The sequence below is a fragment of the Capsella rubella genome, unplaced genomic scaffold (genome assembly GCF_000375325.1).
Source record: "Capsella rubella cultivar Monte Gargano unplaced genomic scaffold, Caprub1_0 scaffold_5, whole genome shotgun sequence".
Taxonomy (NCBI): Eukaryota; Viridiplantae; Streptophyta; class Magnoliopsida; order Brassicales; family Brassicaceae; genus Capsella; species Capsella rubella.
The window spans coordinates 11,559,533-11,586,675 of NW_006238919.1; the positions used below are offsets into that span (position 1 = coordinate 11,559,533).

Here is a 27,143-nt window from a genome sequence, read left to right on the forward strand (position 1 = left end):
TTTCGGAAAAAAGTTTACTAATGCGTAGGTTTTGATAACTTTCTAAGTAAGACAGCAAGGGGTGATTGAGGAATCTTACCTGAGGGGTTTTAAATAGAAAGCGAGTCTGTAACACGTTACTATGGGTAAAATCGTAATTATCCTCGTGGCTGGGTCTCTTAAATAAGCGGCCACCTTTATATTATTATTTTTTGCTCTTTAAAAAAATAAAATAAGGTCAAACCCGGCGAGTTTGACTCTTTTTAATCATTTTCGTCGGATCCAACTAACTTTTTTTTTTTTGACTTCGATACAACTAATAAGTACTAACCATATAATTGAGGTTCATAACTTCATATGCAATTTTTTTTATTAGAATGATATGCTTTACTGTCAAGTTTGATACTATAGATTTTGGTTCTGAATTAAAAGTTCTTTACTCTCTTTAAATATAAAAGCCATATTTTGATCTATCAAAAATAACTGATGTAGAAATCAAGCTATCTCATACTTTTTTCAGTCTACCGAATCATATACGTGCCATTGGGTCGAAACCTCGATTTTAAAAGGAGCACAAAAATAATTAAAAAACTTTACTTCGGAGTTAGTTTATACGTACGTGTATATATAAAATAATTAAAAAAAGTCAACGGAGTAGGAATGAGGTAAAAGATCCATATCTCCTGATGAACCTTCCTTTACTTACACGAGTGTTTCTGTTGCTCTTTACCAAGTCAATGACTCAATTCAATTTGTTTACCAAATTTAGCATTAATGAAGAGATACTAGCTAACTGTAATAGCCCCATATGATTAGGCTTAATTAGGCAAGAAGAAAGTGGGGTTAATTGATACGCTCTATTTTCCATACTAACTCTTTGATTTGATCATTGCTAAAGACTGTGTCATGGTTTGCTTACCAAATGTTTTTTAATACAAGTGGACAATTTTTGTTTATTTAATGTCAGACTTAGCAAAGACAAATTTTGTTTATTATGCCCATTATGGTAGAAGACTAGACGAAGCATAAACGGAAAATAGTTAATCCCCTTGACCCCTTCTTCAGTACCCCATCTCAAAATCTATTACTGTTCTGCTGTTAGCTTGTGTTTATATAATAAGATCTATGTTTTGTTCATTGTAAGAGTCTAGTAAGATATACTCATAGACCTTGTATATTAAAAGATTGCTTGTTTGAGCAACCTGTTAGTGAATTTTTAGGATTCGTTCCAGTTAGACGTACGTACGGTTACGAGTCTTGCAGCATGGATTAGTAAATTGTAGTGTCTTACATTTTTTTTTTTTACATTTTAATTGCAGCACGGATTAGTAATTTGCATTGACATTTATTCTCACAATCTTAGTATATACACGAGGGAAGGTAAGAGAGTGTAATTAAAAATTATTTATTGAAACAGAGTTGGAAACTATAAGTAATAAGAGCTTCAATCTTTTTTTTATTTTCCTGGCTCACAAACAACATTTGATTTAGTCTTTTGTGGTGCAACAAAGTATAAAGCAAACAATTACAAATATTTATCAGTGCCTTTAAAACCATTACATTCAATATATATACACATTAATTGATTTTCCAACACAAAATGGTCCTTTTGTAGCCTATATATATTGGGAATTTATTTGGTATAATTAAAATGAGCTAGGAGAAAGTGAAGAAGGATCTTTTGGCCGGAGGTCGTCCCACGGCTCTCATGAGATTAGCGACTTCAAGAACTCTAGCAACCTCAGTCCCTCTTTTTCCTTCGGCCGTCGCTCTCCTCTCCTCTGCCTTCCTCTGAGCTTTAGCCACTTTGTTTTGTGTTTTCTCCATCGCCTTGGCTCTCCTTTCTTCCAATTTCCTCTGCACCCACATACATGTATCAATTTTGCATAACCTACTTCCATAGTCCAATATAGCTATAGTAAGTCTTTTTGACCGTTTTGTTACATTGATGTATCACACATTCAAAAATATCCCACGATTAAATGCAAAGAAACGAATTTAGAACGCTTGTTCACGTTTATCGTTTGCAATTATTTTTCGAAAAAACAATTATGGAAAATTGAAATCGTTACATAGTTTTTCTAAATTAATTATGGTTCACATGTAAATGCTAACAGTTTCAAGAAACGTATGTGAACCGAAACAGAGCTTAAGTCGCTTTGTTATGTTAATCGGAAAAGCAAATAAAAAGTGAATCACCTCGATTTTCTTCATCCAAGAGTTAGCTTTATGAACCTGCTCATTCAACCAACCGTTAATAACGGCGTCTTGTCTCTTAAACCTATTATTAATCTTGGCCACCTTCGCCGTTTGCCACGCCGTTATCTTGGCTTCAACCTCCTCCCTCTTAACCCTCTGCACCGAAGCAGTCGCCACCATCCGATTCTGACCACCTGATGACGTCAACACGATGTTATTGTCCTCCGAACCGTCCCGGTTATTGTAACCGTCCGGTACAATCGCCCAAGGATTCGAGTCTTCCTCAGGCACCTGGTGATCATGATCTCCAACATCGTCGTTTTCCCCGATCCTGGTCAGCTCGTTTCTTTCGTCACGTATGACGTCACGATGACTGCTACCTGATTGGTTATTCCCGCTGTTGTTGTCCATGGAAGAGCCGGCGATGACTAGAGCGTTGAACTCTCTGCTCACGGTGGTGAAATTCTCCCCGGAAGAAGTAGTTCCGTCGCTAAAAGCAATAGACCCAGACGGAGACAAGTATCCTCCACCTGCCCTTTGTTGTTGTGGCCGAGAAAGCTCCGTAGTCGTCGTCATCGCGTGAATATCTCTCACGACGGTCTCCGGTGTCTGATCCCGGCTATCGGAAGCATCGGCCGTACTTGAGGTGGTGTCCGCTGACCTTTCTTGACCGTACACAGTCAACATCGGAATTGTTACTAGTACCAGTAGTAGTGGAGTGTCGTAATTAGATGGTCTAGGTTTGATTATAATTAGGGTGATGATGATGCATGGAAGGAGAAGAAACAAGGGTAAGGAATAAATAATCAATGATTATCATTTAATTATAATTTTGGGTAACGAATTAAAAGTTTGTTTTACACGAGAGGTAAAAATAACAAGTGTAAAGTCCTTTCCATGAAAGCTACCTTTGTCCAGTAAAATAAATACATATTCGACTTTCATTTTACGAAGACGTGTTCTTTTTTTTGGGTGGAATTACGAAGAAGACGTGTTCTTTTCAAGATATTTTCAGCAAAAATTAATTAAGTAATTTGGTGGAAACTAAAAACCCACTTACTTAACATTTTTAACCTATGAACTCGTTACATTTGTTTATAAATAATTAGAGAGCATCGCCAGTGATGGAGCGGAAGCTTCTATGGATAGGACTATAGATCCGTTGATTCTCAGAATACCCGGAAATCTAGGGTTTGAGAGTCCTCCTCTCAGGGCTTTCGTAAAAGCTCTTGGATTTGTGAATACTCTTCACAGTGGTTTATTAAAACCTCTTTAAATCTTTCGATTAATCAATATATCAAATAACTGAATACAATAGGAGGCTTAAGAAACCTATTTATAATAAAGCATAAAACCCTAAAACTAAGAATATTCTAGAATAATTATAATAAATAAATTAAGAGATAATAATAAGAGATATTTGGAATATCTCGCTGCATCAGGTCTCGCCGGCCAAGAAAAGATTCGTCCTCGAATCTTGTATATGCGATGCATCAGCTCCCGCCGGCCAAGAAAGATTCGCCCTCGAATCTTCAACAGGGTGTTCAACAAAGAAAATCTTCGCAGATCCATTTTAATACCCAACTTTTGATTTTGCACAGATTTTGCACGAATCCGGTTTAACCCGAAATTTGCACGAACCGTATCTTGCCCGAAATTTGCACAGATCCGATTTCGCCCGGTATCTGCACGAACCAGATTCACAAAATCTTTCTCTTTGAAGACGAACTCTGAAACCATGGTGTCATCTTCATCACCATCGTTTCCATCATCATCCTCATCAACAACAGCACCATCTTCGTTATCGCCTTCAACAACTTCATCATCAACATCGTCTTCAAGATCGGGTTCAACATCTTCATTGAATCGATGGTTATCATGAGGCAAAACTTGTTGTTGTTGTTGCAGTCGATCAATCAATTGAAGCTGGGCTTGAAAGTGTACCTCAAGGGCTCTACCAAAATTCTGTGTAAAATCCAGTAATGCTTGTTGTAAAGCATCAGGTAGTCCGCTTTGTTGGTCTTGTAAATTCTTAGGAGGCATCATTAAAAGAACCGTTTTAGCTCTGATACCAAATGATGGAGCGGAAGCTTCTAGGGATAGGACTAGAGATCCGTTGATTCTCAGAATACCCGGAAATCTAGGGTTTGAGAGTCCTCCTCTCAGGGCTTTCGCAAAAGCTCTTGGATTTGTGAATACTCTTCACAGTGGTTTATTAAAACCTCTTTAAATCTTTCGATTAATCAATATATCAAATAACTGAATACAATAGGAGGCTTAAGAAGCCTATTTATAATAAAGCAAAAAACCCTAAAACTAAGAATATTCTAGAATAATTATAATAAATAAATTAAGAGATAATAATAAGAGATATTTCGAGAAGAATCTGATACCAACTGATAGAGAGCGGAAGCGATAAAAAGGATAAATTTGGGAATACTCTTCCCCGTGCCCGAAAGCTTGTTAGATAAGTTGGGAATACTCTTCCCCGTGCCCGAAAGCTCGTTTATAAAGGAGAAACCTCTCAACTTTATTAATCAAAATCAATATCAATCATAAACTAAATTACAAATTTTCATAAAAGTCTCTATTTATAATAAACATTAAAACCCTAATACTTGGAATATTATAGAATAATAATAAATAATTAGCTAAAGATAATAACTAAAGATATTTGAGAATATTTGGAAATATTTCAAATTCTCGCTGCATCAGCCAGTAAATTTTAAATAGGAAAATAATTAAGAGATTATGAAAAGCCTTTCACAAGGCAAAAAGTTATAGATGAACGTAGTGCGAGAAGTGTCGGCAAAACAGAACCCGCCACGAAAAAAATGGAGATAATGCTTATGACACGTGTTTTATCGTAGCAAAGATTATCTACGTGGCGCAAAGTGAGTGGTAACGTGTTTTCCCGCTAACATAAGCTACTTGCGTCAGCTTCATCAATTCCACTTGAAAGACGCCACGTATCCCAGATGTCAATTCCCAGTTATTTTACTCAATTCTCACTAATTAATTGCTAATTATGCATATTGTTTCTTGTCATTTTCTGATTAATTGACCCCCCCCCCCCCAAATAATATTTATTTACTTAGTTAACAACATCGGGTTGCTACCCAAAACGTTAACTATTGGTAAGAAAACAAGGAAGATTCTACCCTAGCAGAGAAGGAAATGAGTGTAATATCTTTCTGCGACAAGTTAATAGTGAACAGAAAAGAGTTAATTAACAGAGAATTGAGTTGTATGTTGTATGTTGCCAATTGATTCCATACGTTGATGTTAACTGAGATTCGCCGGATCAAGCTCGACCATCCAAAAATATATAAAACTTGTTACGATTTGTAGAATCAGGTTTTGTTAGATTGTGCAAAGGCCACACTATCGGTTGTATAAGGCGTAGTGGACTACTCAACAATAGACCGATCGACGTGGGCTACTAATGGTCACATTTGTCAGCAGAGCCCAATCACCTAGTCATGATCATGCGATATAAGGCTATATGTGTTTTTTTTTTTTTTTTTTTTGGGTTGGCATATATATAAAAGAAAGAAGTTGACGTATACTAATTCAAATTAGGATTGTTAGAAACTTGTCAACGTGAAATAAACGTATCAACACGCTTGAAATTTATAATCGACTCGAAATTCGAAAACCAACAAAACTATTGATACAATCTGGTTATGACGTCGGAAACACGTTAACGTTAGCATCCTCAAAAAGACCACGACCTAGTCCACGGCCTTGTCTTATACATACTTTTAATAGTCGTATACATTATCTTTTTTGGTTTACAAACAAAATGTACTTATCGGCCGAACTAAAATGGAATCTTCCATGGATATCAGGGCATCTTGTTTAGTTTGAATTTGTTAGGTCATATCCCTAAACATGTTTATCTTTCAACAATCACCAAACTATTATCATGGCTCTTGGTTGATATGGGCCTAACAACTCTGTTGGAAATTGGTTCAAGACGACTTGGACTACATGTCCTGTCCTCCTATATATGTTAGTATATCTCATATAGGAAACGTAAAACAAACCAAAACTAATATAAATGGGGGGTTGGGGGGGGGGGGGAGAGTTCACTTAGATCAAACTAGTATAACCGATCAAAAGGAAAGTGAGTTTCATCAGTTCAAAATGAATCATGCACAATATTTAGTTGTAATCCTTTTGTAATCCTTTAAAGCATTAGATTGGTACAGTTAATCTGAACTAATAATACTAATACTATATAACCAAGATAACCTTCACGTTAAAAGCTCGAATCTGACCAAACTCGTCTAACACGTCATAACCGGTGAAATTCAAACCTCCTGGCCTATATTTTTGATTCCAAAAGTGTGTTAATTGATCGGTCATGGATAATTGTTCTTTTCCCAAATGGTCATAGTGGACTCGTCTTTGTGTAAAGTATTGTGGAATAACGAAAAAGAGAATGTTAAAATACAAAAAAAAAAAGAGAGATAGAGGACAAAGAAAACAATTGATGTATGTCCTTATCCACTTTCCAATATTCAAAATTGGAGGATTGATGGTTCGGTCAAAATCATGTCATGTTTGAATGGCAAGTTTGAATCTTTGGGGACAAATCCCATGTTTCTAACCAATCCCATATGGCCTTGTCCAAACATTATTGGTTCGTTTTCACATTTTACGTAACTATTCTAAATAACAACTTCTTCTCTACGTTAACTCTCACTATAACCCTTTTGTTTTATTCGTCTAAACCCTCTTTTCCAAAGTCTACTACTTTTGGCTTGTTCTCCAACAAGATTACTTTAATTCATATCCACAATTGTTAACCTATATAAAAATTTCAATAGTGAAAATGATTGTATCAACCATTTTGTCAACAATTAATCTATAGTATTTTCTAATTTTTAAAACAATTTAACATATAGTACATACCCAAGTCCCAACCATTCGGATCTACCTACTATCATATCTACTACTAAAAAACATGTTCGATTCAACCATAAAATCCTCCATTTGCATAAGGGTTCAAGTCTTTTTCAGAAAATATATATAAAAAAAAGATTTTCAAATCCAAATATGTTATTCACAAAGTACTATTTTACTGTTATTCAATTTTTTGAGTTTAAACCGTGTTTTTGGAATATTAGTATTATTAGATCTTCTATTTGTAAGTTATGTTTAATAAATTTAACTTATGATGTTATTCAAGTAAGATTAAAATACTTCATTAAAATTCAGTGTTATTCACAACAATTTTTTTTCTGTTTGGTATATATATCAACTTATCAAGTAATTTGAAATGAAATCTTGTGAAGTTTCATGAGTTAATGTTTTGAATCATACACTATAAAGATTTTGAATCACACAAATCATTTTCTTTATATAATATCAAATTTCAAAATTATAAAATTTAGAGAATTCACTTTAATAAATTGAATAGTACACCACTTGTGTGATTTTCAAACCTAAGTCTGTTCAATTTTGTTTTTCTCAAATCTTGGTTAGCATTTTGATTTAAATAATTTATCACAACTAAAGAAAAAATATAGACAAAAAGCAACCACAAAATCAAATTAAAAAGGGGAAAATGAGAAATTATAGTACTACACATATATAAAGTACAATATAACAGCACATGACTTACTTATGAACAAATCAAATTTAATTAATTTAAATCATAATTATCATAGTGCATCAAAACTATCAACAAAAATAAAAAATAGCAAAAGAAAAAAGTGAGTGTTTTTCCGTGAAGTTAGCACCACCTAACACTCGGCTTTATTACAACAATACATTTAGTGGAATATATAATTGACACAAATATCAAATGAGTTAGTAAATAATAAATTATAACTTTTTAAATCAGTAAAAAAGGGACAGGGGTATTTCTAAAAAAATATCAAATATTAATTATATTATGCTTTTAATTTATTTACTTTATAAAATACAATTTAAAATTATTGTAAGTAAATATATAAGTGAGCTATCATTGACTAAACCGTACAACTAATAATCTAGAATTATTTTTTATTTTCAAAAATAAATGATTTTTTTCTCAAATCTATGTTAAATTAATTATAAGTTTATTGGCTTTAGCAATTTATCTTTGTAAATTTTTTTTTTTCATTGGTTAATTCGTGTTAAGATTGATATTAAATAGTATTTTTACCTAAAGTTATCAAAAATTAATGATTTTTAATTTGTAAGTATTTGTTCAAAAAATCATACAACGAAAAGAGTATATTTATTTAAAATTCAATTATAAAAACCTATGTTGACAGTGTAAAATGTGTAACACTTTAATTGGCTCCCATGAGTAATGAATAATGATAATTCATTTTAGCTAAAAGAAACAAAACGATACGAGTAATTCCATCTCATCAATTAAAAATCTTTTTTTTTTTTTGGTAAATACAGTACATTAGCTTTTTTCGTTCCTGCATTTCTTTTTTTTTTTTTTTTTTTGTCGTCTCCTGCATTTCTTTTTAACAAAAAGATAAATAGACATTACTTTTATAAAATAAAGGTAATAATATAATAATAAAATCTGATTACGGTAAAACTTATAAAAAACCTCGGAGAGTTTTTTCAACATACACCGTCACGGCCGCTTGTCTCCAAGTTGTCTTGGGACTCGTCGACGCACAGCTGATTATATATATATATTCTTCTCGTAGCTGAGCCAGAAAATTCCAGAGAGATAATCAAATAGGCAAATAAAAAAACTGAATCTTGTTGTTGAAAAAGCATCCCAAAACTTGTTTGTGAATTCTAAAATCTCCGGATATAAATTCGCATCCTCTCTCGTCTGCTAATTCGATCCAGAAGCTTTCTTCCTTTCTCTGCGTTTTCCGGTGTTCATATTTGAGGTAGGATAAAGGGTTCTCCTTTATTTATTTATTGATTTCTGGGTTTAGTTTGTCTTTTCAATAGATCGTTTTTTTCATTGCTTTATGCTGAGATCTGTGTTCATGTCTTTATTTTGGTTGAATCTGCATTTGGTGCAGAAAACAAACATAGAAAAGGTCTAACTTTCTGAGAAAATTTGAGATTTATTGTTTGTTTTGATCTCTTATGTTTGTGCTTGTGTGCCATTGCTCAGGCTGAGTTGTGTCTTCTTGGAGGCATAGAAAATCTCTATGGTGAGCCTTTTTTTGGCGCGATTAACCTCGTTGCTCTTCTTCCTTCATAGATTTCTCACTTTTTTTTGTTGTTGTTGTTGTTAATAGGGAGAAGCACCAGCTTTTTTTGTGACTCATCTGGAGAATGGTTACACCAATGGCTTTGGTGTCAAATCTGAACCTAAAAACAGAGATACATCTGTCCAAATTGGGGATCGATCCGTAAGCTTCCAATCTTGATGTTTTAGTAATGTGAAACTGTTCTTTGTTCTTCGAATTTTGATTTGGTCTGAGGTTTTTCTTTTGCAGTTTGTGATTGGTGGAAATCATGAAGGGAATCCGTTGTTCCTTGGTGTTCAGATTCATGACATAATCACTAACAAGTGGTGTGTGTTCATTGATGCTATCTTGATTTGTTAGTTTCTTCCATTGGTGTGGAGTCTTAAGGATTTTAAGTCACTTTGGGATGTGTTTTCAGGTCTAGTCCTACTGTTCTTGGAACTGGCCCTAAACCCTGCAAGGGTTACTCTGCCATAGTTCTGAAGAAAGGACGGATTTTGGTTATCAAAAAAGGTTCTGCTTCTGATGACTCCATTTGGTTCCTCGAGGTTAGTCCATGGAGATATCGATGTTTAGAGTGTAGAGTTTGTTGGGCTCTCATTCTCATATGTTTTGAGTCGTCATATAGGTGGATACTCCTTTTGTCCGGGAGCAAAGGAAATTGCTAGGAAGAGAGGTTGTTGCTTGGAGTAAAGGAGTAAGGGGAAATGCAGAGAAGCCTATTGTTATAAGCGGTCCTTCAGGAGTTGGAAAAGGAACACTTATATCGATGCTTATGAAGGAGTTTCCTTCAATGTTTGGGTTCTCTGTGAGCCACACAACTCGAGCTCCAAGGTGTATGGAGAAGAGTGGTGTTCATTACCATTTCACTGATAAAACTGTTATGGAGAAAGAAATCAAAGATGGGAAGTTTCTCGAGTTTGCGTCTGTTCATGGTAATCTGTACGGAACCAGCATTGAATCTGTTGAAGTGGTAACAGATTCAGGAAAGGTAATATAGCGATCATCTTTGTATCACCTCTCTCATGCCGTTGATCCATCAAATGATCAATTTTTTTTGTGCGTATAGAGATGCATTCTTGACATTGATGTTCAAGGAGCGAGGTCAGTGAAGGCGAGTTCTCTAGATGCGATATTCATATTCGTATGTCCTCCTTCAATGAAAGAACTTGAAGATCGGCTACGTGCCCGGTAAAGATTAGACTATTGAGCTGTTGTTTCTTCAGATTTGTCATTGCAAGTTCTTAATATTTAAGTGTTGAAAAAACAGAGGAACCGAGACAGAGGAACAGATCCAAAAACGGCTTAGAAACGCTGAAGCAGAGATCAAAGCTGGGAAATCCTCAGGCATTTTTGAACACATTCTGTATAATGACAACCTTGAGGAATGCTACAAGAACCTTAAGGTAACTTAACCGCCTTTTGTTATGAACAAATTCCTCTTAAACCGTTCCCATTTTAAACAACAATGGTTCTCTGTTTCAGAATCTCTTGGGGATAGACGATCATGCTCCTGTGAATGGCGTGGAAGGTAATAAAACCAAAAAGTACAAAGAGTAGACTCAATGTATGCTAATTAAGTTGGAAATTAAGTCTGATGGGTTTTGTGATTGTTTGATAAAAGCAGTAGAAGGGATCAATCTTCCCAAGGAGCACACAGTAACAAAGATGGAAGATAAAATTTTGATTCAAGAAACAGGAGAAGGAACCAAAAAGAACATGTACCTGATCTAAAACGATTAAAGTTCTTTCTTATTCTTAACCTGATGATTCTCTATGGAGAGTTTGTTAATGAAACGTCATTTGGTGGGCAGGATTGTGTTGGATTTATCTTCAATTAACGGGGGAGCACCGGGAAGAACAAGAGGGATCGATCTGGACACTGTTAAGTCCAGTTGACAAAGAGTCTTTGTCTTTCTCCGCAGAAAGCTGAAGAGGAAACATTTAGATGATGATGAACACTGCTCGTTGTTTTATGACTGAAAAAAACTAAGGCTTTTTCGCGGTTGAAAGGTAGTTGTATGCGTTTACTAGATAGGTACTGATGATGATGATTATGGGTTATTATGATTCAAGAATGTCATGATCTCTTTTGAGAGATGATGGAATAAGATTTTTTTGTTCCTTTTACTGATAAAGATTTTGTTTAATCTAAATCTTGAAAGAATCCATTATTTTGGTGTTATTAGGACATGACATGAAAAGTACCAAAATTTTGAAATCTCTGCAATTGTTTCTTGAGATTCCACTACTGGGATAGGACAAACAAAGAAACAAAGAAACTAAACATCGAGTTGGGAATATATAACTATTGATCCCACACCACAGTGTTTAGTATTTCGTACATGACTCGAGATCTTCTTGGACAGAAGGATGGCAGTTAGTGCCAGTTTACAGTTTAAAATGAGCCAATAATGCTGAAGCAAAACATCTCAATAAGTGAGGGGAAAGGACAATGGCACAAAAGCCTAAAAAAAAAAGAGATCAAGTTGTGGGACTTTTGGAGCTGAAATGGGTCCTCGAAAGATGGCAACTTGCATTGATTCGTGGGTCCAAACTCTAAAGCCGGTGACAGTGTAAATTGAAGGAAGGAAGGTTCGTTGTTGCCCACCACAGTTTTCACTTTACTTGAAATGAAGATTATGCAATTATGGTCCATCCCTCTCACGTCCTACTCACCACCACGACCACACACACTTGTCACGTGACAGTGTCACGGTGACACTCTGTAGTCTGTGATACCAATTAGACAGATGCGTGTGGCTTTCACGCGCAGGTAGAGTATCTCTTCTGGGCCCAATCCGAATCCTACCACTGAGTCTGAGGTGAAGTATCGCTTTTGAATTTTGATGCAGCAGTTCTCGTTGGGTCAGTCGACAATTAGAAAATAAATTATATTATTGGGCTTAGCGAAAGCCCAAGAGCGAAACTAGGGTCCAGCAAAACACAACTCGTTGACCTGAATACGAAAGAAGCAGTAGATAGTGTAGAGGAGGAGACCAGACAGGGAAGTGAGATATGCGATCAGATTTCATAACATTTTTAGTTCTAGGTGTTCAGTTTGAAGCAGAGACAAGGTGTAAAGTGGAGTTCTTTTCACTTTAACAAGTACTATAAGCCTCAGAGCTTTGGTAACAATTGTCAAATGGATAGTGATCTAATCACAACCTATGAGGGGAGCCTTCGCAACTAATAAAATCAGGAACTGACCAGATCATAAAGGATCTGAAAATGTTCTTCGATGTACTCATCCCAGCAAGAATGTGTCTATCGATTAAACTTGGAGCAGTTTGGCAAGCAAAGATGTTAGCAGAAACAATATGCCAAACCTCTTCCTTTGAATCAGATATGTATATTATTTCAAGCAAAGAAGAAACAGAGCTAAACAAATGACAAAGAAGAAGATCTACTTAAACATATCCGTAGAACAGTTTATTCATTGAACTTTATTGTCTCCAAAAATGTAAACTTTCTAAGACTATAGACGATCATCAAAGTTGCATATGCAAACAAAAAAAAACTGCTGCTGAAAATTTTGTCTTTTTAAGACTAATCAGAAATTATCATAATTTTATAGAACAGAGTTCACATTCTAATGAACAAACACTGGCATAATCAAATACAAAAACCTCAACTTTGATTTTGATGATCGATCACCCCTTATAGCAAAGTTATCCAGTAATCATAGTTCCAGCTCCTTCATCAGACATAATCTCATGAAGCAGCGAATGTTGTCTCCTTCCATCAATAATACTCGCTGTCTTAACTCCCTGAGCAAGAGACCTTATACAACACTTGACTTTAGGAATCATCCCACCAGCAACTTTACCATCTTCAATCATCTTCTTCACTCCTTTTATATCAATCTCCTTCACCAAGCTACTCGGATCCTCTTTATCCTCCAAGATTCCAGCCACATCGGTCAGCAGAATCAGTTTCTCAGCTCCAAGCGCAGCAGCGAGTTCTCCAGCCACCGTATCTGCATTGATGTTGTACGCTTGACCAGAATCATCAGCAGCAACAGAGGCAATCACTGGAATATAACCGGTGTCAACAAGCGGACGCAATACAGATGGATCTACTCTCGCAACTTCACCAACGAAACCCAATTGAGCTGAATTGGGAACAGGGCGTGCAGTGAGAAGACGACCGTCGTGTCCAGATAGCCCCACAGCGGTAGCTCCGGCGGCGTTGATAAGCGAAACAAGATTCTTGTTAACCTTTCCGACTAAAACCATAGAGACAATCTCCATTGTAGTGGCGTCTGTCACACGAAGTCCATCACGGAACTCAGCTGGGATATTGAGCTGTTTCAAGTAACGGTTGATATCAGGGCCTCCACCGTGAACAAGGATCGGACGAAGACCAACGCACGCGAGGAGTACAAGATCGCTTACGACTGAGGACTTCAGCTCCGGCGAAGTCATGGCTGCGCCGCCGTATTTGACAACTATGGTTTTTCCTCGGAATTTTTGGATAAAGGGTAAAGATTCGGAGAGGATCTCGACTCTGTAATCCGGTGAAGGAGCATTCGCGGTTGCGATTGAAGGTGGTGATGATACGGAAGCGTTTACTGATAAACCTAGACGGTGATGGTTCGTGTTGCGAGGTGGATAGTAGAGAGATGGTGACTTGGTAGGGATAAGGGATTTGAGAGGATTGGAAAAAGAGAAGGAGAATGACTTAGGTGAAGCATTGGTAGTGACGGTGGCCATTTCTGAACCTTACCGGAGGAGGAAGCGGCGGCGAGTAAGGTGAAGCGAGATGGTCTCTCAGATCTTCTTCGACGAATTCAGTTAAATAACAAATGAACCAATGATTAATCGCCACGTGGAGTGTAAACTCAAAGACGCTGTCCTAGCCCTAAGTTTAAACGCGGTCGTTTTGTAAAGTACGCTAGCGTACGTACATACTACAGTAGTAGTTTAATTTGTTTAAAACGACATCGTTATATTTATGTCGAACGACATCGTTTGACCTCGCAGCGGGAAATGTTACAGAGCTCGATTCTTCGTCCTTCTCCGGGAGATTGCTACAAATTAGGCTGAGAGTAATTTTAATCGGCCTACTAAACAATCATCTGGAATTGCCGATTATTCAGAGTGAGATGGAGCGGTTGGAAGAGGATTTGATACGGAGATCTGAACCGGAGTCTCTAGTCTCCGTCACTGTAGGCAGGTTCATGAGTACGATTCTCTCAGCTCGCCCTAAAAAGCTACGGGAATCTATTTCACGTCTAACTCCTGATTCTCAAAAGGGTTCCTCTGGTAAGTGTTTTCAATTTGGTTTGTGTGTATTTATGTTAACACATGTTGCTTGCTTCTTATCTGATGGAATTGTGTGATATGTCTGTTTTCGATTTCTGCTTCAGGCTCTATCGATGAGGCACTCTGGTTTCTGGAAAAGTGCGTTAGAGACGCTGCTGAGAGAGACGAAGCCATGGGTCAAATTCTCGTACCCATTATCGAACATGTATATCTTATCTTAAACCCTGTGAAAAAACCTTACTTGATTGTTGGAATGTCCGGTCTTTCATATTGTCTGTTCTTATGGATTTGTATACTTTTTTTTCTTGTGGTTTAGTCATTAAGGTTTAAGGATTCTAAACATGGTAACTCAGCTATGATACTTCTACATTGGCTGTTTCAAGCTGAAGTTCTCTTTCAAGCCGTTTCGAGACATCTTTCGGAAATCATTTTGAGGAACGAGGACAGGTTTTTAGCTCTTGGGTGGTGTTTACTTATCCGAAGTCTAGTAGAATGCGAGGATACCGGGGATCAAGGTTTTTGGCATGGTGAACTTTATAATCACCCTTGTTACTACCTATTTAATTCCAGCTATCTCTCTTGGGGGGAAAGAAACTATCTTCTTATTGATGTACTTCTATAATTTTCTTTGTTGACAGGAATTAGGGAGAAACATACTGCGTTTGTGGAGATTGTTTCCTCTTGTGTTCCCCACTTGTTGATGATTGTATGCAATGGAAGGTATAAAGATCATCTCCTGTTCGATATTAGAGCAAGTTTCTACACTTAAAATACATAGTCATTTCCACTTAGTTTTGAGCTGTTATTTTGATTAGCATTTTGCAGGATGGATACGAGGTGCCATCTCGTCTCTCTGTTTCAGCTGCTGATTGCTTGCTGTCAATTACTGGAGCCTTAGCAAAGAGGGATAATACTCTGGTCAATAGACCTAAGCCATCAACCATTACGGGGTCTCATCAACCGGTTGCTTTGATACCTAATACTAGCAAGAAGGAAAAAAAGCAGAGTTTTTTACCTGAAGGCTCGAACATTGAGGCAAATTGTATACTGTGGAACCACCTGGAGGAGTTGATGCGCCTTGTACAATGTATTTCTGCTGTATGTTCACTGATCCATAAATATATGCTTGAGCTGTGTTCTCAAATTTGAAGTGATAAAGTTATCCGTGATTTGAGCTGAGTAATATTGACTACGAAATTCCTTCCAGTGGAACAGGAAAACACGACCACTGCATGCAAAGGGGTTAAGTCAAGTGCTGAAGTGGTTAGATGAGTTAAAAGAGCATCATGGTGGTTCCCCTGAGGAGGCAGGTCTTTGAGTGATTGCCGCCTGTCCTTGTTTTTTTTGTTTCTTTTTTCTGTTTCTGATTCCTGCTTAACAGTTTTTATTTTATTTTATACCTGGTATTCAGGCTCAGAGGCATTTGTGGGTGGAGCTCTACTGCTCTCTTCTTGTTGGAAGCATTACAGTGTCTTACTCCACATGGAAGATCAAAAGTTCTCAAAGATTAGTAAGGAATTGTTGGAGCAATATTTGTCTGGTATTAAGGTTAGACATAATCGACAATCTTTTTGGTTTCAAAATTTTGTGATAGGACAAATTATCTCATACAGTAACATTGTGGTACATATGGGATCCGATTGTGTTCATAACTGAAATCTGCTGCATATGTTTAAGTTTCCTGACCCACTTTTGTCTAAGAATAAACAGAATATATGCCATTTCCATCTGTGGTTTCTACTTTTTGTTATATGTTAAGAAGATAGAAAATGTGCAGTAGTATTTGAGTCTGCTTGAAATTTACTGGAATGTGTTTGCATGGTGTATGAGTGAGATTATTTGCTCTGGAGTGTTTTATTTCACTAGGAAACCCTATATAAGCTACACAGAGAGAAGTTGTAGATGTTATATTTTCTGCTCTTTCTCTTAAAGTGTTTTCCTTTATTGGGTCGTCAGGAAGCTAATAATGATAAAATGATGCAGTATTATTCAGAAAGCTATCCTCAGGGATGTTCTGACACCAAGACTGGTGGTATAGAGACACTAAAGTTTTTCCTAAACTGTTTATGCCTTTTGTTGGGACGCTTTGAGGGAAAGAAATTTGAGAGCATACTATCAGTGTATGGAATGAAGCTCATACCTTGTCTTCTTCATCAGGTACCTTCACCATTTTTTAGGGAGTGATGGCACACTTACTTGATTTCTCTTGCAGTTATATAGGTTGTTCTGATAATTATGCTAGCCTAGAATTCATTTCTCATATAGACTTTACTGACTTTCTACTCATTATGAAACTCATTATTTTGGTTATGCACAATTGCTGCTATGATTATAACACATCTTGATACAGTTAATCTTGATGGATATTATATATATTACCCATGTGTTCATCTTAGTACTTACATTCTTCCTCTGCATTCGAAGCTTCGCAATAACAATGAAGATATATCAGACGACGTTGTTGCTATACTTAAAGCAGTTATCTTTAAGCTACAATCTCAGTCTGGAGACAGCTACTCTGACACAATGTGCGTGGACGTTTTGATACCATCGCTGCTCCACCTTCTTGATGAAAGGGATGGCGCGGCTAAAGCTGGTAGTGTCCTCTTGGCAGACTATTGTTCCAAGTATGTCTATTCTTGCTTTCCCTTTAATGCTTAATCATGAAAGTAGCTTTCTATTTACCAATTATGGTTTCTAGTTTTTCTTCTGACTTAAAGAAACATTCACCAGAAATGCAGATAATAACTGTCTCAGTGAAATTCTACAACGCCTTGTGTCTGGAACAACTGTGCAAAGGCTGAATTCTATGGATGTGATATCAGAAGTAGTCCTTATGTCAAAAGATTCATTTCCTTCTCATATACCGTGGTATACAATCATTTATGTTCTATGTCTCGATTTTCCATTTCTAGCTTTTCTGCATCTTCTTTCAGTTCCTTGACTTTATTACATTCTCATCCCCTCAGAAGTTAGAACTCATTTTCTGGACTTATTTCAGGAAAGAGATTGCAAAATGCTTGTTACAGTGCCTTGGGGACGACGAAGCTTATATCTGTAAACAAACTTCTGAGCTACTAAAGTCAATTGGTTGGTCTTCTTCTCACCTTTCTATGCAATTTATTTGGAAGATTTTGTTTGTGGCCGTTATCAATTTCTGGTATTGGCCGTCTTATGTCTCCCATGACCTCTAGATCTTTCTTCTTTCCATTTTATTAGTTGACCTTCCTAAAAATTACTGAAACTAATCAGTGTTTTGTTTAAAGTATTATTTTTTATTTTAGATGAGGAAAACCTGTACAGATCCCATTTATGAGGTCCAAGACTTATTATTCCATATCTCAATAGTAGTTTTGGTTCACATATGATAACATTCATTTTCCACTTTCTCATAGAATTAAGCCATTAACTGAATGTTTTTTTCTTTTTTTTCCAGAACCATCTTTTGTGCTACCAGATTTAGTAACCCTCATTTACGCACCCAATGGTAAAGTATCAGCTACGGAAACCTTGCTTGGAGTCTTGAAACATCACAAGGAGGATTCTGATGTGATATGTATGTTGCTGACCTGTCTTAGGTATCATGCGTTGTCTCTTTTTCTCCTTTCCCCCAAGTATACATAGTTATTTGTTGATTCCCATTTACCCCAAGTGAGAAAGTCACCGGATTGTTAGTTAAGTTTTGCATTGTTTCACGCTAAAAATTCAAAAGGCCTTTCTGATTCTGATATCCACTTTTCTCTTCTAGTAATATTCAAGCTTTGGATACTTCAGAGAATAATCGACATTCTACTGAAGGTAAATACTTCTTATCTCATAACTTTAGGCTGCAGGCTATACATAGTTTGTGATAAAACTTCATTTTGTTGTTTTCCATCTCGTATTAAACACTTTTCTTGTATCGAATATTTCAATATTTGAAATGTAAGCTGGATAAAAAGTTTATTGGAATGTGAAACTTGACCGTTGTAAAATATGTACTAGTCTGGCTGAATTACTAACTGGGCACGATTAAGTTTTCATACTTATCATCTTTTTGTACTGTTACAGGTTCAACTTTTGACAGCGATCGAGTACTAAAACTGATCCCAGAGTGGGCAAGAACTGTAAGTGCAAGAACACGTCATGCTTGCTAAATTGTTTGTTTTCTTTGAAATGAGTCCATTTAGTTTCTTAAGTGCATGTACAGGCACCATTTTGAGGAACTGTTAAGGCAGTACTGAATAGAAAATGATACTAATTCTGAACCATGCATTGGTTGTTCGTTTTTCCTTCCAAGTACTATTATTTTCTTGTGTAGGTGTTGTGAAACTCGTCACATAGAAAGGACTAAAGATTGTGCAGCTATAATTAGGCAATTAGAATATTTCTGCTTGCTGACTGAAATCAAATTCTTACAGGTGCAAAACTGGGGCTCACTGATAAAACCCTTTCTTGACAAGATGTTCTTGGAGCCATCCAATGCCATCATGGTTAGGTTTCTTAGCTGCATCAGTGAATATTTGGCAGATATGTCGAACATTGTCCTTCTGCATGTACTCTCACATATAAAGGAGCAAAACAAGTAAGTAAAAGTTCTCTTAATATTTGAAATCCTCAAAATAAAGCTAGACGCACCATAATTGTGACTTTTGTGCTAAGAAAAACTTTTAACAACTTTCAAAATTATAAAATATTGATTACCAATAATGTCATTTCTGATTTAGGGTGAATGAGATCTTCATATGCAGATCAGATACCAAAATTTCAATTGATAAAACCAAATCAGAGAAATCTCTATTTGATCGCCTTTGCCCACTGCTTATATTAAGGCTTCTTCCCCAAAGAGTCTTTGATGATATTGATTCCTCCACAATTTATGGTAAATTCCTCAGTGGAGTCTCTGTGAATGGTAAGTATGCTTATGCTTTTGATTTCCTTTTCCTGATAAGAGTGGATATTTATCATACGATCTCGTATTGTCAATTTGATTCAACGCTTTAGCTATATGTTGGATAATTATTTCCCTAAGCAGCATGATCCAGAGTACATACTGACGATCTTAGACTTGATTCTCCACATCTATTTCTTGTCATGTGGTACATATAAGACTATCAAGACATCAAGTTTGAGGATTGTCAATGCATTGCCGCTTTCATTTTGGAAAGGTTATATACTCTGTAATCATCAAAAGCCTTAATACTTATTTTATATCTATCGATCTAACTCTACTATATAGGGCATTTTCTAAGTTTGAATTTGAAGAAGTTCAAAAACTCTCTGCTGAGCTATGTGGACGTATCCATCCCCAGGTGCGAACTGGCTTCCTCTTCGACCTAGTATTGTTGGTCAATCTTTTGTAAATGTTTATATACGTTTTAAAAAAGGGTAGATGCTCATTAATAAGTAACATCTCAAGGTCGTTGCTCTATATGAGAAAGCAAAAAAGCAAAATTGCATGCAAAGTTTGCATTCGTCATAAGGGCTTGGTGCATTTTCTTATATCTGAAAAATTCTCAATGCTTGACTTCAGTTTTACTTTTACAACAGTCTAGCCTACTCTTCATCACTCAAATTTTGTCGTATGCTGGCACTTTTATTCAACAGGTGCTGTTTCCAACTGTTTTATTGCAACTTGAAAAGGCCAGAGAGTTTCAAGACAACCTCAAGATTAAAGCTTGCCTATTTTCTATATGCACATCCCTTGTGGTAATTTTCATCTTTTGTGTTTGATATGAACATATTCAGTTATCCCATGTTGCCACTTGTTCGGTGCACTATCAATTGGATTATTGTTTTACGTCACAAGTTCTTCGTCACTTCCAGGTTCGAGGCTGGGAGTCTTTCTCACACAGTGTAACACCTAAGATCAGAAAAGTCCTGGAAATTATTTTGTTATGGCCTTCTGTTGAAGATGAAAGTAAACACCGGCTAGTGGCTATTGGTTTATATCTCAAGCTCTGCTACCTTTAACTTCCTCACTTTTGGCTGTTATTTTTCCTTGCAGTTTCCAAAGTACAACATGGGTGCATTGATTGTCTGGCGCTGATGATATGTGCTGAACTGCAACATCTTAAATCTTCAAAAACATCTGGAGAAGAAAAAATACGTACAAGAGGGAAGGACACATCTGGTTAGTATTGATGTTGTCTAACAATAGATTTTCCAAACTTCTGTATAAATTGTATCTTGATCTGTAGGTGTTGATGCGTCAGGTAATTCTGTCCTAGATTACACGATCCATTGTTTAATAGAAGACAATTGTTTTTCTACCCCGAAGCTGAGTACTGAACACCTAACTGGTGAAAATCCTCTTCCTATTTCATTTCGTCTATGCATGGCAAACGTGATAATCAGTGCTTGTCAAAAAATGCCTGAGTCTTCAAAAAAGACTTTTGCTCGAAAAGCTCTTCCGCCTCTTATTCATTCCCTCAAGGTACTTTTGACTGCATATATTGATTTCGGATTTGGCCAAATTTGTTTGCATTTTGTGTTGTTCAACAAAATATCTTGAATTTTGTGCAGGTCATATCTGTACCTGAGGTCCGTGCAGCCTGTATCCAGGTCTTATTCGCGGCCATGTACCATCTGAAGTCCACACTTCTTCCTGTTTCATCTGATCTACTGAAACTTTCCCTGAGATTTCTTGAACAAGGATCCGAAAAGGTACCAGAAATCTATCAAACCTATTTCTCACATGTATACAATCTTATGGAAGTAGACAACGTGCTTCACTTTTAGAAATGATACTTTGGTTCTCAAGTGACTACTGTCGGCATATCTGATTGGACAATTCCATGTCCGGAATTTTCGGCAACACATAGTATCATCTGACTTGGATTTTAAGCTTATACGGGAAGTCAAATGTGTAGGAAAAGCTGGCTGGCGCAAAACTGATGGCATCACTGATGGCAAGTGAAGACGTGATACTGGAAAACATTTCAGAGGGATTGCTCGAAGCAAGATCAGTTCTATCAAAAGCATCACTTTCAGATCCTTCTGGAGACGTACGTGAAGTCTGTGCTAAGCTATTAGCATGCATAACGCCTTCGTAAAGCCATTTGTCTTCTTTCTTTCTGTCAGTTATGGTTTGTTCTCACGTGCTAATGGAGTCGGTATGTACATACGTGGTGGCAAACGAGGGCCTAACTTTCATAGGGATTCTAAGGAATATCATGTAATATGCAAAGACCAAATATGTTTCGGCAACTACCATTTTGTTTTTTCTGAAACAAAGTCCCGACCTTTTTAATTTGGCTTGGCAAAACAACAAATCGACACATGTCTTCACTCTAGGTTGCGTACCTGTTCTGACTTCTGTGCATGCTCTTAAGTCTTAACAAATGGCGTGGAGTTGTAGAGAGTAGAGACCTTTCCGGAAGAAAGTGACAAGGGAACAATTATGTGCAATATAGTAGAAGACAGAATCAAACTACTCTACAATTGGTGAGGATATTATTGATTTAGAACTGGAGAGAGAGATGGAACGAAAAAAGAATACTTGATAAACCAAAAAAAAGGTCAGAAGGCTCATACAGATAATACATTACCAAAGCTAGACTTGATTTCCACAGACAACTATTAACTAAAGAACCTAAACGCATAGAAGACAGTTTCATTTCTTTTATCTATCCCTTGTTGATTTACACTCTTCTCCTCCTCTTATACTCTTCTCTTCTTTCTTCTGCTGTCTTCATCTTCACTACTGTCTCTTTAATTTCTTCTCCCTACTCACACTATCATCATTACCTCCTATCCATGTGTTTCCCCTTTCTCGATGTTCATTTTTTGTTGACAGCAGGAACAGAAATTCTTGGCTTCAGATATGTTTGACTTGAGTTGCTGTGCATCGTTAACGCTAACATCTTCGACATGGTCTACAAAGGCATAAACTTCACCACGATTCTCAACCGATTCAAGCTCAGCTCCAAAACCTTGGATTTCAACACTTTGGAGAGTGTTCCTTTTGGGGTCGAAGTAGAACACATAGTACGGTTGACATGTAAACTTCATAAACAACACAATATCACCAGTCGCAGTCACTCCAGCAACTGAAAAATCGCAGGAACCAAGGACTTCATTCTCCGGCAAAGTGTAGACGCAGTTCACCCATTCCTGTTTCTCAACATCCTCAAGAACCCACACACACAACTCAAGAAATAATTTTGAGTAACTTAGTTATGGAAACACTCAACAAAAATAAAATAGGCAGTAGAAATTGCATGCACAAACTCAACAATGGGAGAGGATAATAGATTTAAAACTGACAAGAAACAGAGTAATTGGTTCATTATGAACCATGTGGTTCAGTTATGGAACCTACAACTACCGTTTTGTGTTTTCAGATCATCAGATTAGAAAAACAAATCAACGCTTGTCCTCCGTAGATACTCGTACATGTTTTGTTGCGCTTGTTCTTCTTGCAGATGGTAATAAGGCAAAAATTATGTGCAATGGTAGAAGACAGCATCAAACTATACATATAACCTCTACAATCGGGGACAATTTTATTGATCTACAACTGACGAGAGATGGAATTATAAAAGGAAACTAGATTAACCATAGATATTAGATAGTCTTTGACCCAAAAAAAAAGATATTAGATAGTAAAGAGGTACAAACGATTTACCAAAGCTAGATTTGATTCGCAGACTTACCAAAGTCTATAACTATTAAGTATTAACTAAAGAACCCTATGGTTTAAAAAAAAAAAAAACTAAAGAACCCTATTGCTTTTTACCTAGTCCTTCTCTCATTGTTTTACTTTATACTCTTCTCTTCTTATTTTGTCTTCATCTTCACTGATGTCTCTTTCATTTCTTCTCTCTACTCAAACCATCATCATGCCTCTTCCCCGATGTAGTTAAGCTTCCCTTTCTGTTGACAGCAGGAGCAAAGACTCTTGATATCAGAAATGCTTGAGTTAAGTTGCTTTGCATCATTAAGACTAAGATCCTCTACATAGTCAACAATGGCATGAACTTCACCACGATTCTCAACCGCTTCAAACTTAGTTCCAAAACCTTGGATTTCAACACTTTGGAGAGTGTTCTTTTTGGGATTGAAGTAGAACACAAAGTACGGTTTACATATATATTTCATACACAAAACAATATCACCTGTAGCAGTCACTCCAGCAACTGAAAATTCGCAGGAACCAAGGACTTCATTCTGCGGGAGAGTGTAGACATATTTCACCCATTCCTGTATCTCATCATCCTCTAGAACCGACATACACAACTCGATGGTACGTTTTCCATCAGCGTCAGCGTAATTGCAATTAATCACACCTAATTTACCCTTAGAGCTAACCAAACTCAATCCAGTAGGATGCTGTATATGATCATTAAAGCATGATGCGTCAATAAACTTGAACTCCTCAGTCCTAACATCAAAGCGAACTATCAAAAAAGATGGTTCAATAAATGTTTCAGCTAAGTAATACAAAACCCCGTTGATGCATATCCCTGCAGTGGGAGAACGATGATAGGGACCACAAGAGACATCCTTATGTCTCCACCCGGGTTCTCCAGATCCTACAGTAAGAACGCTTAGAAAATCCAAAACCTTGAATTGCTTATCAATGGGATCAAAGCCTAAAAAGCCTCGAGACCTGCTGTACTTCCTGACTTCTAATCCCGCATACATTCCCGTGGTAGGGTTACAAATCAAAGGCGTGTTCACATCAATGATCCTCACAAAAGGGAAATAGATCAAACCTGAGGCATAGCTACAAATGTACTGGCTCACGTCTCCTAAGAACTTGGTATGATACTCTAGAGGAAGCGAATTCTCATATTGGTTCTGTGGCTGAGGCGAAGAGAAGAAGAACCACTCGTTACAATGATATCGTTCGACCGCAAACAATAGGCGTGGACGAGTCGAGGAGCTGGCCAGGAACAGCTTGGTGAATTCCGGACTGCGAAGCGTAGACGCCCAGTGCTTCGACAGGGTACGACACCTAGCGACTGACTTCGACGGCAATCTCGTGAAAATCTCGAGGATCAGATCATCTGGGAGCGATTCCTTGTTGCTCTCTCTTTCCATCGGACTCGCCGGAGTGTGTGACTGTTCTGCCGGAGAAGGATTTAGGGTTCTAGGGATACGACTACGACAATGTTCCTTTTTCTTATTAAATTCGTCTGGGAGTAATAACTAATCAACAAATAGAGAACGTAAATTTTATGGGCCATTTAGGCTTTACTATATATATTTGTGAATGAGCTAGGCCCATTTATTCATTACCTGGGTTGTTCTCAGGTGCCAATGCAAGTATGTTGGTATGGAAAGGGAAACTCCAGCAACTAGTAAAATACAAAATAGGCAATAGAAATTGCATTTTGGTTTCAGGTATTTATACTAAAAACTATAAACTTAACAATGGGGGAGAATATTATTGATGTAGAACTAAAGAGAGAAGGGAAACATGATTAACCCCCAAAGACAACAAAGGTATATACGATCAAGAAGTTTTGTCAAACACTACCAAGCTAGATTTGATTTGCACAGACCTACCAACGTCTCTATAACTAAAGACCATAAACGCATAGATTACATGACCCATTGCTTTTTTTTACCTATCCCTTCTCTTCTCTTCATCTTATACTATTCATCACTCCAAAGATCATCTTCTTTTGTCTTCATCTTTTCCCAAGAATAGAAAAATCGCAAGAATCAAGGACTTCATTCTCCGGGAAAGGGTAGACATAGTTCACCCATACCTGTTCCTCAACATCCTCTAGAACCCACAGACACAGCTCAAAAGTACGCCTTCCACCAGCTTGACCACACTTCCAATTAATCCCACCTAATTTTACCCTTGTAATTGACCAAAAATCAACTCAGTAGTATCATCAAGTTGATCACTAAAGCATTCTCCGTCAATAAACTTCAATTCTTTGAGACCTAACATCGAAGCAAACGATCACACAAGACGATTCAGTAACTCTCTGAGCTAAGTAATACAAAACTCCATCGATGTGTATCCCTTCACTTAAAGAAGGATGGTATGCAGGAAAACCTATGGCAGCTCAGTTCTCCAGTTCCTAAAAATGTCAGAATCTCATGGTGTTCCCTTGAATTGCTTGTCAATGGGACCAAATACTAAAAAGCCTCGATGCTTTCTGCACCTCATCTGATCAGGTAAGATCTCAAGAAGAGGCGCACAGAGCTTCGACAGGGTACAGAATCTAGCGAATATCGTGATAATGAGATTACTTGGGATTGGTTGCAGTATTTTTGCTCTTTTCATCGGATTTGGAGAACGTTTGTTGTCGCCGGAGTGCGTGATTGTTTTGTCGGAGAAGGATAGATTTAGGGGTCCGACGGCAAGGTTGAAACTTGAACAGGAAAAAAATATGATGGGCCTTGGGGTTGTGACTGAGCTAAGCCCATTCGTTCATTGATATATGAGTCTGACCCATGAAAACAACACATTTACCCGTCGTATAGTCATTTATCTTCTTTCTTTTATGTTTGTCACATTTGGGTTGCTCTCACGTGCCGATGAAGTTACTGATTGCTATGTAGTAGATACTGTAAGAGTGTAAGTGGTAAACAAACGATCAAGTTTCATAGGATTTGCTAATTATTTCGTCATTAATATTTGTCACTAATGAGAAATTTCATTAGGCTTACATTTTTTTTTCTTTCTCCGATTAAGAAAAGTTGATAAAACAAATATAAATGACTATTCAGTTTTTTCATTAACGTCATAAATTTTTAATTTTAATGAACAGTGTCAATTTTGGTGGATTTGGTTAATTCCGTTGTAGATTCGGATTTGATTCAGTTTCGGTTTAAAATAAAGCTCGAACATAATTTAATTTTAAAAAACTTTTGATTCTGTGTTTAGATGTAATTTAAAGTAGAATTTTTTTCATGAACATAATAATTGGTTCATTATTAGTATTTTTGGATTGGAATTGTATAAAAGAAAATGGATTTAAGGGAACAATGGGGTGAGTTAAATGTGAAGGTAAGAGAGGACGACCGAAGCATGGGATAATGATGAAGGGAGCGGCGCTTAAATCTGAAAATCTCGAGAATGAAAACACACAGGCACATACACACACACGTCACTTCACTCTCACGATCGGACATGTGATTCTTGTGTGCTGCGACGACTCGTGACTCTTGCCTCTCTTTCTCATCTCTCCCCGATCCTCCTCCTACGATAGAAGGAAACAACAAAAAGATAAAGCTAAAAAAAAGAAAATTCGTTAAAAGCTTTAAAGCTTTAAAGTCACTCAAGAAAATAATTATAGGAACCCAATAACAACACTTCGAATAGTGTCGTGCTCTCATTTACTTTAATTCTTTTATATATACATATAAATTGATCATTTGTTTAAACTATGATAAACGATGAATAATCCAAAAAGAAAAATTTGAACACAAACCATCTCTCTAATAGTCAAGTTTATTAAATGGGAACACCATGTGAGTACAATTGGTCTAACTTCTTACTATCGTCAAAATATTGTGTTATAAGGTCGGCAATGGAAACTGTTTGGAATGTAGGGGACATCTACAAATAGGGATTAGTTTT

General features: G+C 36.8%; 5 protein-coding genes across 7 annotated transcripts; 2 read left to right on the forward strand and 3 right to left on the reverse strand.

The window, feature by feature from the left end:
• Nucleotides 1–1,412: 1,412 nt before the first annotated feature.
• Nucleotides 1,413–3,101, reverse strand: LOC17885536 (remorin 4.1). The gene is made up of 2 exons (XM_006293242.2): nucleotides 2,179–3,101; nucleotides 1,413–1,836 (listed from the first exon to the last, which is right to left on the reverse strand). The coding sequence occupies exons 1-2, from the start codon at nucleotides 2,863–2,865 to the stop codon at nucleotides 1,636–1,638; spliced, it is 888 nt and encodes a 295-aa protein (XP_006293304.1). The 5' UTR covers nucleotides 2,866–3,101; the 3' UTR covers nucleotides 1,413–1,635.
• Nucleotides 3,102–8,773: 5,672 nt separating this feature from the next.
• Nucleotides 8,774–11,521, forward strand: LOC17887538 (guanylate kinase 2). 2 transcript variants are annotated; one of them, XM_023783221.1, is made up of 11 exons: nucleotides 8,774–9,035; nucleotides 9,269–9,308; nucleotides 9,396–9,509; nucleotides 9,597–9,673; nucleotides 9,766–9,895; nucleotides 9,976–10,338; nucleotides 10,417–10,538; nucleotides 10,618–10,753; nucleotides 10,833–10,878; nucleotides 10,972–11,068; nucleotides 11,162–11,521. In XM_023783221.1, the coding sequence occupies exons 2-11, from the start codon at nucleotides 9,306–9,308 to the stop codon at nucleotides 11,244–11,246; spliced, it is 1,173 nt and encodes a 390-aa protein (XP_023638989.1). In that variant the 5' UTR covers nucleotides 8,774–9,035; nucleotides 9,269–9,305; the 3' UTR covers nucleotides 11,247–11,521. The 2 variants fall into 2 exon arrangements, with proteins under 2 accessions (XP_023638989.1, XP_006291284.1); XM_006291222.2 differs by having other exon boundaries at nucleotides 8,775–9,035; nucleotides 10,975–11,068.
• A 1,245-nt stretch (nucleotides 11,522–12,766) lies between these two features.
• Nucleotides 12,767–14,121, reverse strand: LOC17885425 (acetylglutamate kinase, chloroplastic). The gene has a single exon (XM_006292814.2). It carries the CDS (start codon nucleotides 14,060–14,062, stop codon nucleotides 13,019–13,021), a length of 1,044 nt encoding a protein of 347 aa, XP_006292876.1. The 5' UTR covers nucleotides 14,063–14,121; the 3' UTR covers nucleotides 12,767–13,018.
• A 221-nt stretch (nucleotides 14,122–14,342) lies between these two features.
• LOC17887274 lies at nucleotides 14,343–21,867 on the forward strand. 2 transcript variants are annotated; one of them, XM_023782030.1, is made up of 24 exons: nucleotides 14,343–14,614; nucleotides 14,719–14,819; nucleotides 14,931–15,141; nucleotides 15,253–15,334; nucleotides 15,430–15,712; nucleotides 15,822–15,924; nucleotides 16,026–16,162; nucleotides 16,598–16,771; nucleotides 17,039–17,241; nucleotides 17,348–17,485; nucleotides 17,616–17,704; nucleotides 18,051–18,192; nucleotides 18,363–18,412; nucleotides 18,665–18,720; nucleotides 19,015–19,178; nucleotides 19,321–19,505; nucleotides 19,704–19,761; nucleotides 19,833–19,905; nucleotides 20,201–20,302; nucleotides 20,420–20,513; nucleotides 20,601–20,726; nucleotides 20,809–21,029; nucleotides 21,119–21,259; nucleotides 21,466–21,867. In XM_023782030.1, exons 1-24 carry the CDS (start codon nucleotides 14,455–14,457, stop codon nucleotides 21,646–21,648), a joined length of 3,276 nt encoding a protein of 1,091 aa, XP_023637798.1. In that variant the 5' UTR covers nucleotides 14,343–14,454; the 3' UTR covers nucleotides 21,649–21,867. The 2 variants fall into 2 exon arrangements, with proteins under 2 accessions (XP_023637798.1, XP_023637799.1); XM_023782031.1 differs by lacking the exons at nucleotides 14,343–14,614; nucleotides 14,719–14,819 and having other exon boundaries at nucleotides 15,044–15,141; nucleotides 15,440–15,712; nucleotides 20,794–21,029.
• A 1,209-nt stretch (nucleotides 21,868–23,076) lies between these two features.
• LOC111830733 (F-box protein At3g57580-like) lies at nucleotides 23,077–24,716 on the reverse strand. The gene has a single exon (XM_023783439.1). The coding sequence runs from the start codon at nucleotides 24,638–24,640 to the stop codon at nucleotides 23,435–23,437; it is 1,206 nt and encodes a 401-aa protein (XP_023639207.1). The 5' UTR covers nucleotides 24,641–24,716; the 3' UTR covers nucleotides 23,077–23,434.
• Nucleotides 24,717–27,143: the final 2,427 nt, after the last annotated feature.